This window comes from Ruditapes philippinarum, unplaced genomic scaffold, assembly GCF_026571515.1.
Source record: "Ruditapes philippinarum isolate M1 unplaced genomic scaffold, ASM2657151v2 ctg1903_1_1_1_1, whole genome shotgun sequence".
Classification (NCBI taxonomy): Eukaryota; Metazoa; Mollusca; class Bivalvia; order Venerida; family Veneridae; genus Ruditapes; species Ruditapes philippinarum.
Genome location: NW_026866018.1, coordinates 1 through 13,166, shown reverse-complemented (window position 1 = coordinate 13,166; position 13,166 = coordinate 1). Strand labels below are relative to the sequence as shown.

General features: G+C 32.9%; 1 protein-coding gene across 1 annotated transcript in view; it reads right to left on the bottom strand.

Annotated features, from left to right (window-relative positions):
• Positions 1-4,108, bottom strand: part of LOC132731009 (uncharacterized) — a 56,262-nt gene extending 52,154 nt beyond the window's left edge. The window contains exons 1-9 of the mRNA XM_060717107.1: positions 3,949-4,108; positions 3,554-3,710; positions 2,839-3,005; positions 2,554-2,712; positions 2,035-2,191; positions 1,504-1,667; positions 1,118-1,274; positions 832-992; positions 354-510 (exon numbers count right to left, since the gene is read on the bottom strand). Coding sequence (XP_060573090.1) covers positions 354-510; positions 832-992; positions 1,118-1,274; positions 1,504-1,667; positions 2,035-2,191; positions 2,554-2,712; positions 2,839-3,005; positions 3,554-3,710; positions 3,949-4,108 — 1,439 coding nt within the window. The remainder of the gene's footprint in view (positions 1-353; positions 511-831; positions 993-1,117; positions 1,275-1,503; positions 1,668-2,034; positions 2,192-2,553; positions 2,713-2,838; positions 3,006-3,553; positions 3,711-3,948) is intronic.
• Between the last annotated feature and the right edge of the window lie 9,058 nt (positions 4,109-13,166).

Sequence of the window (13,166 nt, the reverse complement as noted above, 5' to 3'; positions counted from 1 at the left end):
TTTCATAGCATGAAACTTTACGTCAAAATCAGAATTTGTAATATCATGTCCAATATTCAAATGTAGCAGTTTATTATTCAGACCTTGGCCACTGTCCTATTTCTCGGGAACGATATCATCCTTGTCAAAGTCAAATATATAATATATTATTATTAATATTATTTATTACTATTATAACAACAATTCTCATTTATAATCCACGGGTTTTCATCATTTACGATATGCGTATTTAAATTCAAATTGCCTAGCCAAGTCGTTCGAAATATTACCAAGAGCTAAACTTCAGAAGAAAGCACTATTTGCTAATAACCTAATGCCAATAATTACTTTTACAGTGTAAGAAAATACATTACTTCAATCCAAGCATGTTGCAAAATGTATTCGCATCGTTTATGTTAAAGTTGTTGTCACAAATAGTACCCCATGTATCATTGACCTTGATTTCAGCTCGTCCATCAAAAGGTCCTGTGCCATTGGCTAGACGCGCGTCGGTTATATTTAGTTTTGGCCCTGAATTTAGACATGAATATATGTAATTGATATTTGATATAATAACACTTAAAACAACAACTCCAAATAGTCTTACACTTTACTGACTTACCAAAAGTTTTACAGTCGAATTAAATGAATGTTCATTATTTATCGGGTTAAACTTTAAAAATTCTAAAATAACAATATCAAATATTGCATTCTATTTACTATTTATGGATTGAGATTAAAAGAAATGCAGATAAATGTGCACTTTATTTTTAAAACTTTAAATGTATGATAATTTCAGTGAAATGTCCATATCAATATTATATTTCAAATATTTTTCATAAACATAATTACCGTAGCACATCAAAGATACATCGTCGCTGTGCTGGCAAGTATGCTCCGTTATATACTTGCAATCATTTATATGCGAGTACGAGCTAGAGCAATGTAATTTGTCAATGTAAACTGGCCCAGTACCTTTCCCATAATGAGCACCGCCATAATATGTATAATATCTACAAGAAAACAAAAATAACATAGAATAATGCTGCAAAATGCATTCCTATAGAGGACAAATTTAACTATTCCATCTACAAAAGAAAACAGAAAAATAAAAGTATGCTTTGTCATAGCAACTTACTCCAATCCAAACATATGACACAAAACACTTGCTCCCGTACTAGAAACGTAATTATCACAAATTGTTCCCCATGTGTTATTAACCTCTATTTCAACACGGCCATGATAAGGTCCTGAAGTTCCCGCCAGTCGTATTCCAGAGATGTTCAATTGGTTACCTGTCGAATAAATAAAGGATTTTTTTTATAGCAAAACATAAATATCTACTGTAATGCTTGAATATTTTCAAAATTATCTTACTAAAATATGAATAGAAAATGTAAAGTAGGATATTTCGATTTCTTGTGTTAAAAGCAGTCTCAGAACAGAAATTTTGAATTTACTTAAAATTTGGCATTCATTAGCTTAATGTAAAACCTGTTCGTAAAAACATGTATACTGATTTACCTGTACACTCTACTCCAGCATAGTTTAGAGAATTTCCAACAGAACAGATGTATGGTATTTCATAAGAACATTCGTTTATGTGAGACTCTGTTCCGTTACATTGTAGTTGGCTGATATATTCTGGAACTATTCTGGAGCTGTAGTGAGGTCTTGTGCGTAAAAACCTGTCAAATTCAAATAAAATATATTGCGATTCCGAGATCATTAAAACAATATATGAAACTGTAGATAAAACTGCACAGCATCGTTTTCAAACTGTGTAAGACCCAGAAATCGAGAAAGTTATTTACATTTTTACAAATATCATTAAAATCCTCTTATTAATTTCACTAAATAAAAGAAAATTAAGCGACAAAACTGGTTTCTATTTTAATTTTGAAAATAGTAAAAATTAGTGAAATTAATTAAAAAATGCAAGTTACAAGTTGCATGCATTTAGGAGGGACCTTATTTAGAATTAGTGTTTTTATAATGCCTGTCATTGAAATTGTTGTGCAAATCATGATAAGAAATTGAAAAAAATTAACTCACTGATATCCTATCATCTTGCATACTACTTCTGCATCTGAATTATCAAAGTCACTATTGCATATGTAACCCCATTGGTCATTGACTTTAACTTGTATTGTTCCTTCATATGGTCCATAACCACCGATGAGACGTATGTCCGTTATATTAAGTGGGTATTCTGGAATTGAAGTAATGGAGATATAATCAAAATTAGTACTCGGAGCATTCAAATTCAACAAAAATATAAAATTTTATGAAATTGATCGCATTTTAGTGATTGGATACACATTTTTATTTAAGATAGAAAACGAGTAAAGTACGAAGCCCTGTACACGGTCGTGGAAAAAGGAGCAGACAATGTTGAAAATGTCTTACCGGATATTTAAAAAAAGAGAACACACTCATACCAGATGTCAAATTTGAACAGTTCCTTCGAAAACAAATATAAAGACATTAAGAAATCAGGCAAAGCAAAAACTTAAAAAATACTCCATTTCAATGGTGCAAATATAGCGTCTTTCGTGAGCAAATATTCCATACCGTATGGTAATTTACAGGTATTGTCCCCTTTCCATGTTCCATTTTCTAAGCAACGCAGGGTTATTGATTGTGGAACGTAACCAGAAAAACAAGTTGCCCTTACAACCGTACCGTTAAATGAAGACAGAACAGCGTTTATTATATTAGGTTCACCACATTCTGAAAAAGTATATAGGTCGGTCAATCATATATGGAACACTATTTGATTGTTTAAAATATGCTCAAACAATTATAAATATACATGAAAAAATAAATTAAATTATATTTTGTCCTAAAAGAATGTACCTGTGCACACTAATGATAGGTCCAAATTGTGTGAACAATATTCGCGGTCAGCCGGATCAAAATAACAGTTATTTATATGGTTATAACTGCTGGAGCAGGACATTTCGTCAATGTATATAGGACCAGCACTGCTGCCATATATAGGAGTTGTGAAGTAGTGCGTGTACCTGTAATAAAAAAAGAACTTATTATAAGTGAAACAAGATCGAATATAACGACGTAAACAAACGATCAGGTTCATAGTTTTGACTCAAATGATATGTATTCACATTTACGTTAAGTGTCAGATTTATTCAGTAATGGCTTACTGTTTAATTGGTTGTTGTTTTTCTGTGTTTTGACAGTATTAGTTATAAATGCATACATTGCCTTCATCTCAAACCATTAGCATTTTTCTAAATTTCGTTAAACTTTAATACTTGCGTATGATCAAAAAATGCAACTATATATTAAAACTATTTCGCTACTTTTGAATAGAAAAAAAAACGATTATGAACATGCTATTACATTTACTATCGTCTTACATGTAAAGCTATTGCAAAGGCCATACATATTTTTAAGTTTTATTATAGTCACCATCTATCTGGTGTTGTATACCGTAACTAAGATTTTCATATAACTGTGTTGATTGTTTTAATTTAAACTATATGCTGCTGTTTGAATAACAATATTCCTTCAAAATGCTGAATTTATCAAACAGTTTAGCGAAATTTACGTTAGATTGAGCATCTTGCAGAGTACGGAACCATCGCTCTTTTGGAAATATCTATTACAAATAGTTCCCCACGTGTTATTCACTTTTATTTCAACACGACCGTCATATTGCCCTGTTCCATTCTGTAGTCGAATATCCGTGACATTTAGGTCATACCCTAAAACTGTACAAGTTGTGTTGAAAATACATAGAAAATACAATTTGATACTGTTAGAAAGATATGAAATGCACTTCGAGGCAATTAACTATTTTCTTGTAAATTATTAAAATCTTTATAATTATTTATTTTTGAGACGCCATTGTCTGTATTAAAAGTTGATGAATTAAACAAAAAGTTAACCAATAGTTGTAACAATCGAAAATCTACAAAAACAAGTAATAATACACTCTCTTACTACAAACTACGGAAGCGTCATCATTATGGCTACACGAGTGGTTTGTTGTATATGTACAGTTATTGATGTGAGTTTCCGTGCCAGAACAATCCAGGTCGCTTAGATATATTGGTCCTTTTCCCATTCCATATGGGTGATTATTAGTCCAGAATGTAATCATTCCTCTTAAATAAAAAACAAATATAATAAAAATCTAAGTCACTCAAAAAAAAAAAAAAAAAAAAACACAAATAAACCGGCTCTCGTCTCATCGCACATTGATAGCTTTATTCGCGGTACTTATTACTGCCCCTTAAAAACAATAATTATGACAGTCTCTGTCCAATCCTGTAACTACTGCTTTAAAAGTAATTAAATAAAAGCAATGAAAGTATTTATTTTTGCTTTATAAACAATGTAAAAATGAACTTCTGGCGTTTGCATCATATGACCTCTTAATATAAAACGAAAAGCAAAAATGGATCCACTATTATTATTGAGTCCTGTTTTTATTAATTATTATTTTCCATGTCCAAAAATCTTTATAATTTCATTGTTGTACTTTATTAAGATTGTCAAACATTCCTTATACAATCATTATTATTGTACTTTTTCTATGTCAAATTGTAAAGAAAAGGTTGTGTGTAAATTTTTTGGGTTTTATTTGTATGAAATTGTCTTATTTTTGTATATATTATAAAGTTATATGAATATTTTATGTTTGTTTTTTGATCTCAGTATTATGAAATAGTTCTTTAAACATTTTGGTAGTAAACGTTTTTTGTTAACAATTATTTTTAAGGGCATAACCCAAGAACCCAGTAAAAGTGTCCTAATCATAAACTGAAACCAATGCCCCTATCGTGTGCAATATTTCAAGTATTAATCCATCAAATGTTGGCACTGATATTGAGACCACTTATTATTTATTCATTTTAACTTAAATGCTTGAACAAAATGGAAGCCAGTTTAACAAATGTCCGTAAAGGGTTTCGTCTAGGCATATTGACATGGGTGAAGTGGACAGGTAAAGATATGAAACTATTTGAAAGCGAGGCGGGGATTAAGCGGAAGAAAATCAATTCAAATGAGATTCGTCATAAATAAGCATGTTTATCGTGATAAAAGAGATTAATGTTAGACTTGGAAAATGTCATTATTTTAGTTGTTATAAAGAATTCAACTTCAATGGTTATCAAAAAGCATTTTACCGTTTCCAAAGAATGTTCTAATAATTCAGATATTTTGACAAAATATTCAATTAAAATAAATTCAAATGATATTTGTCATCAATAAACAAAGTTAGTAGATCTATTTTTGTTTAAAAAAAATGTATGTTAAATAGGCAATGTGTCAAAATGTCAGTGTTTACGAAGAATTTCGTGAATTTTTAAGATGTGGCAGTTTTAAAAAAAACATTGATATGGAGAATGTCGGACCTAGGTAGAGTTTGACTTATTGAAGCTTATTTATTTCAACTCCATGGTCTATCTAATAGTCTAGCTCTCATATATGACATAATTTATAGAGAATAACATGCTACTGTCAGCGAGGCTGATATGGGCTAGAAAGGGGCGGGGCTTGCCTATATCAGCCGAACCTGAAAAAAATTATATCAAAAGACAGTAGATCTAGCATGTTTTTCTATTTATCATGTAACACATAAACACTGTCAAAATTACTAAATAATTCACTTTTAAATAGCGAATATTGTAGAAAGGGATTTTTTTGTTCAAAGAAATAATTCTTGAAAACAAATTCCTCCGCCCCTGAATCTTAGAATTTGTTAATAGCGGCTATTTTTTCGTTCGATTTGAGATTATTTCCTTTGATAATAGATGCAACAGATTGAAAAAAGATACGATTCTTACCTTTATTAAAACATCGATCTAGAATTATCATGAATCACATAAACTTTAGATCTACTGCACTTGTTGTCCTTGATATATCAGATTAAAAGTTCACCATAATTTCATATCAAATCAACTCAAACCGGCAATCAAACAAAGTTACACAAATCAACATGTGCCTTATTTTCTTATCGAAACGATTTGCTCACCTATTTAATAATCTGGCGAATCAAAGCAAACATCTAGGCTACAAGTTTTTTTTCTCTTGCCTGTTTTTTATGTTTATAATATGATGTGGGAATCGATGATGTCATTTTCATAATAAATAATGACGTAACTCCATTAAATTTGTGCTCAGCTATATTTGCTACCTAATTTGTTCGTTATTGAAAACGAACTAGAAATGATAAATATCATATCTTGATTCAAGACTTGTAAGGATATGAGAAAAAATTATAGAATTCACATGCTGATAACAATGAGAATATAAGCAGTTCCGTTAAAATGTGCGGGGCTAATTTTTGATATCAGGTTACTAATAATTATTACGCAAGTGTTATCGGACGGTTACCAAAGCAGTTGCATGATAAAATGCATTTAGTTGTTATGAAGTTTCATTGCTTTTTAAAGAGGCGTCAATATCGCGCAGGAATACATAAAGAAGTGTTGCGCGTGGAGTGTTAGATAAGTCCATATGAGATAAGATTTTCAAACACCGCTTTTTTAAGTAACATTTATGAATTATCATATCACGTAAGTGGGAATTAAAGATCTTGTAACACAATTTTTTATGGTTTTATTTAATAAATATAATGCTCTTTATATCATAAATATAATGCTCAAATGAAGCTTCATCAATATTGTAAGTTCCAAAATGCATTATTTATAAAGATATAACCGACTTTACAAGTCATGTTAATAAAGAGAGGTTATTAAAAATTTATTTTCTATAAAGTCTAAGTCAATTTTTTCAATAATATAATGATTACATATAATGTGGATACATATTTGCAGTACATATTATACATATACTTAGATGTTTCAGAATATATAAAATTTCACTTATGTGTGGTAACAACCTAAATTACAACACACATGATCTTCAAGGTTCAATGATAGACAATGAACACATCTGTCAGAATAATCATGCAGTTTATATGTAGATATGTATCTTACAAGGAGTTAATATTTCCCTACAGTGATATATTGTTGTAGATGAAACAACGAGTTAATATTACCGTACAGTGATACGTTGTTTTAAATGGAGTGTAAATATCATGTTTAAACCAGTCGCTGTGCGTATATTAAACTCTGTATACATACATATTCAATGTCATATTGGTACAACAGAAAATATGCGACTTTTCAGAGAGATTTTACATCAGTTTAGGAGAGACACACTGATAGTGTGTAGCGTTTATTTTTTGTGGAGAAGAGAATTTGTTGTTTTGAAGAGATTTTTGTTGATTTCTTGAAGTTTGTTGAATGTTATTATGGTGATCTTAATTGATCAGGGTTTATTGGTTGTAATTAGTTGTTTTGGTTTTTGAGTTATATCTGTTTGGTAATAAATATTTGGTTAAAATTGGTTGCGTGTTTGTCTGGTCAAGATTATATTAGTTGATGATTTGTTTTTGAGGATGAATGTGAATATAAGATGCTTTAGTTTGCTTTTCTGATACTGATTAGATTTTGTGAAGTTAATATTGTTGGTTAAATGTTTGTGGTTTATAGTATATCGTAGTGTTGTAAAAAAATGTCATTTTTGTGTTCTTTATTTTGTGGTGATTTCATTGTTTTGTTTGATCATAAGTTGTTTAGAGCTTGGGCTCGCCAGGTGCCTAGTATTGTTTCGTATAAAAGACGTATACGTGAAAGATATTTCGTATAAGTGATTGATAAATGATTTGTGTTTGTTTTGGGTGTAAATAATGATCAGAGTTATTGGTTCTGGTTGTAAATAATAATCGGAATTTGTTGTGTAAATGTATTTATGGATTTGAGATAGAAAAGGGTAAAATACCTAAAAAAAAATAGTGTTAACTAAACAATTACATGCTAGTTCTCCAACTGAGCACATTTCAATCTTAAGTCAGGCGGTGCTGCCCAGCCCCCATAAATTGGTTCTAATATATATCTCTTAATCTTTCCTTTGATTAAATAACATCAAGGCAGTCATTCTCCTGACAATTTGGGGGCTCGTCTGGGATAATCTCTTTAAGTTCGAATCTTTCCTGACAAAAATTTTTTTGTTAAGCTTTGATAATTTTTTTTTTAAAACCTTAGATCATTATCGATCTGTTGGTAAAATAGAGCAGTGTAAAAGCTGTTAGGCGAAAATCGATAAACCTGCGGGTAGTTTTATATAAAAATAAACTCTCTGTACAATACTGTTTAAAAAGATGTTTGTATGTAGAAAAACGGTGACGGATTGTGTTTAAAGTTTATGCAAACTGAAGAATTAATGGCACTTTAGCAGGAGAGCACCCTTTATTGAATACTGTTTATACGGTGATAGATTTTGTGTGGTTTTGGGGAGAAATTTTCTGTGATTGTTTGAATCATTGTGCTAATAATTTTATATCAATGATAAAGATAAAGCTTATAATTTGTTGAAGTTAGACATCGGTAATTGATAAAAGTTTATTACCGGTGTCCAGTGGGTGATTATTCATGAAAGTGTATGTAGTAGTTGAATAGTTATTGTCGCCGGTACTCAGTTGGTTGTTGTCATAAAGTTTACATAGTTCTTAAAAACTACAAGAAGATTATTATCGGTGCCCTGGTTGTTACTGTTAATACAAGTTCATTGTCGGTGCCCGGTAGGGGGGGGGGCATTGTTATATAAAGATAGTTTTTGGTAAGCACTTGTCAGTGCTACAGAGGTACACCATTTTGTTGAGTAATAAGCGTTTACCTAACTTAACGGGTTTCGTAGATTTACGTGATTTCTTTCAAAAGAAAGAATCAGAATATCTTGAAAGAGAAGAAAGAAATATTAGACGTGAAGAAGATAGACGGCGATTTGAGGCCGAACGTAAAGCAAAAGAAGCTGAACGTGAAGTCGAACGTCTAGAAAAAAGAATCTGAACGTGAGAAAGAGCGACGGCGTTTTGAGGCCGAGCGTCTAGAAAAAGAAGCCGAACACCGGTTTGAGGCCAAGATTGCCTGAATTTGAAGAGTCAAAAGATGACATAGATGCATAAATAGAGCGTTTTGAAAGATTCTCTATTAGTAAATGATGGAAAGAAGATACATGGGCAATAAGGTTTAGTTCGTTATTAACGGGGAAAGGTCTTCAAGTTTACACTAATATGCCTCCATCAGACTATCAAGAATTAAAAACAGCAGTTTTGAAAAGATACCAATTTACAGAAGACGGTTTCATAAATAAATTTAGAGAAAGTAAGCCGGAACAAGGGGAGACTGTTAACCAATTTATGGCTCGCTTAGATAGGTACTTTAGTAGATGGACAGAAATGTCCGACGCTGCAGATACAGTAGATAAATTGAAAGATCTTATTATTAGAGAGCAGTTTGTCAAAGTTTGTTCAACAGAGCTAGCTCTTTTTCTTATGGAAAGAAATCCAAGGATCGTAGTGATGTCATCTCTTTTTGGCTGAACAATACTTAGAGGCTCATGGCGGTACAATTACAAATAATATAAGCTCAAAAGTTGCCAATTTTTCAAATAAATCACCAATACGCCTTAATCAAGGAAATCTTTCGAAACCAATACAGCACTATCACTGAGAAAATAGAAAAGTTACATGCTTCATATGTAATAGAGAGGGTCATGTGGCCAGAGATTGTCGAGCTCAGAGTAAGAAAAGGTATGGGGCTGCTGTATTGTCATATGGAGAGCAAAATAGAAATTACTTTAAAACAAATCGGGATTCTTCACCAAGGAACTAACGTAGTAGGCCGTGATGGTAGATCAGATGATAAGAAAGAATCGGGGTTATGTATGTCAAATTCTCCAACAAGTTCTTATGATGGCTGTATTGAAGAAGGGAAACTTAAGTTAGCCAATGGTATTTCTGTGTCTATCATTACAAGTAGCTGTACAATTTGAATCATTAGAATGTGAACGTCAATTGGATCTGAAACTCGGATATGTTGGTAATCAAGAGGTGAAAGTTCTAAGAGACACTTGTTGCGAGTTAGCAGTTACTGTAGTTAGAAAGAAATTGGTGGAAGAAGATCAAATGCTGAATAAAAATTGTGTAATGATAGCAATAGATGGTTGGGCCAAGTTGGTACCCATGGCAAAAATAGACAATGATACACCTTATTATAAGAGTGAATTACAAGCTATGGTTTTAGAGACATCAATTTGTGACTTAGTCTTGCTTCGTCGGGTCCTTGTAGGTGATTTTTTTGTTGCTCTGCCTTCCTTTAAGGCATCGAGTACTTTAATAATGGTCATTAGGCTGTACCTTTTTCTACATATTTACATAATTTTGTATGTGTTTTATTTATTTTGTCTAATGTTACTGTTAGAATTTCACTTGGCGGGGATTTTTTTATTCACACTTTAATGTCATTCAGGAACATATGGGAACTGAGAGTTATGTTTGGCGCGCCTAAAACCGGTTTAAACTCCCCAGTGGTTTAACTACCACTGACCGTTCTAAGGCGGTACCCCTCTGTGTTCCTTCACGTGTTTTTCATGTCTGTTTTGTTACTTCTTTGGATGTTTACATGTTTTGTGATGTCTGTCTTGTTGGATTGTCGTTGGCGGTAAAATTTTCTCAATCCCCCCCTCACCCATTTTTAACCCCCGCCATTTCACCCTTACAACGCTTATCCCTTTAATTCCCTTATGGGCCCGTTTTAGTTGATATTTTTTTCACATTACATGTCCCACTCCTTTCACCCTTGTGTCCGCTCTGTTTTTTTATGAGTGTGTCGGGGGCCGCGTCCTGTGAACGTTGCCTTTGCCTCGTTGATCTTTATTCTTGTGGGGTTTTTTTTGGCAATATTCAGAGTGTACTTGATAAGCCAAATGAGAAGTCGGTTAGCCGAGAAGTAACAAACATAGCTGTTGTTGTTACTAGAGCACAGGCAGAAACCTCTTAAAGTTCCAAAGGTCGAAGATAACGAAATTACGGTAAATGTTCTCAAGAAAGAACTATCAAATGACAATACGTTACAGCGTTTGTGGCAGTGTGCTAGGGAAAATAAGATCATGAAAACAAAAAAATGGTAACTAATTTAGATATGAAGTAGAAGAAGATGTGTTGTATAGAATAATTGAGACGATGAAAGGCGATTTGAAGTCTGAAACAAAAAAAAATAGTTGTTCCTAGTAAATATCACAAAAGAGTTATGTCATTAGCTCATGAATCTTAAGTGACTGGGCATTTGTCTTTACGCAAGACTTTAGACAGGATACAGTCTAGTTTTCACTGGCCTGATATTTCTAGTGATATAACTCGATTTTGTCGTTCCTGTGATATTTGTCAGAAGACGGTGCACAGGGGTAGACTTTAGAAAAATCCTTTGGGTGAAATGCCTATTATTGACACTCCGTTCCAGGGAATTGCGGTTTATTTGATAGGGCCAATTTCGCTTGTATCGGAATAGGGAAATAGGTACATATTAACTGTAGTTGATTATGCCACACGTCATCCAGAAGCTGCTGCTTTACCAAGAACTGAGACTGAAAATATAGCCGAAGCATTGTAAGATACTTTTGCAAGAGCAGGTTTCCCATCAAAAAAACTTAGTGATAGTCAGTTCACGTCACAACTTATGGAAGAAGCTTGAAGACTTGTATCACTGAAACAGTTGTTAACTACCCCTTACAATCCAAATGGTTTTTGTGAGAGAATGAATGTTTTTTTTAAAAGCATGTTGAGGAAAATGTGCCAAAAAGACATAAGGATTGGGGAAGATATTTTTCTGCGTTTCTTTTCGCATACAGAGAAGTCCCTCGTCAAGTACAGGGTTCTCACCATTTGAGCTTCTATATGGCAGAACTGTTAGAGGTCCCATGCAAGCATTAAAAGAATTATGAACAGGGACAGAAGTACCAGAGACACGTTATACGTATGAGTACGTCCTAGATTTGAGAAATAGGTTAGAACAAACATGCAAGATTGCTAGAGAGGATCTTAGCAACTCACAAGAAGAGTATAAACATCATTATGATAAGAAAAAAATATGATAAACATGATCAACAAGGAAAGGTGGCGTTCAACGAACGCAACCCCCATATGACCCAGCTACAAGAACCAATGGCAAGGAACCCAGGTGAACCCCAAACAAATACAGGACAGGGCAAAGACAGAGCACGGACAGGTTAATCATTAAATGATAAATAATTTGTAACTGATTAGGAATTCAAAGAAACTAACTAGAGGATGCTTTTGTAAAAAAGCGCATGTCTCCCCCGCTGCTGAGAATAACTGTGAATGGAAACAGGAATGGAAATGGAGATAAGATAATGTAAATACCCGGTAGTCACTTCAATGAAGGCTGTCTATGGATGGTTTCTATTGTTAAGGTTGTATGAGAAGGTGCTTCCTAAACTGTTTGTTTTTAACCAGGTATTCAATTTTGAAAATCCTGGTTATTCAATCAGCGTATGGCAGGCGGGCGTCAAACGAAATTGCACTTGATGGTCATATCATATATAGTTTCACAAATGAAATTAAATGAAATTGTGTCTGCTCCATAATTCTTCAAACCTTTAAAGGATTTTGATGATACTTGAAACAAACGTTCATATTGTCAGATTTTTTTACACTATTGAAAGACAACTCAAATTACAATGTATGTAAAATCATGATAACTGTAGTGTGTTGGGATGACTCCACTCGTTTTCACAATGAAGCCTCTCTGGTAGATACTTGAAACAAAAATTCACCACATCCAGAGAACGTGTAGAGTACATGTTTCGTATGGCTGGTTCCAAGGTCAAGGTCTACTTGACACTTGAATGTCATATCATATATAGTTTCACAAACGAAATTAAAGGAAATTGTGTCTGCTCCATAACTCTTCAACCCTTTGAAGGATTTTGATGATACTTGAAACAAACGTTCATATTGTCAGATTTTTTACACTATTGAAAGACAACTCAAATTTCAATGTATGTCAAATCATGATAACTGTAGTGTGTTGGGATGACTCCACTCGTTTTCACAATCAAGCCTCTCTGGTAGATATGGTCAATAAGTGTGTTGTGTGCTGTAGTAGCCTTGTTTATTATTTGTTTAAAGCGATGTCGTAACATAGTGTGGGTCAATGGATGTTCTAAATATTGAATGAGGTCAATGTTGAAGTCTCCTAGAACTATGCAGTTTTCTGTTGGTGAATTTTCCAAGACAAGGGTAAGCTTTTGAAGGAACAAGTTAATCGGCAATGACGGAGGTTTATATA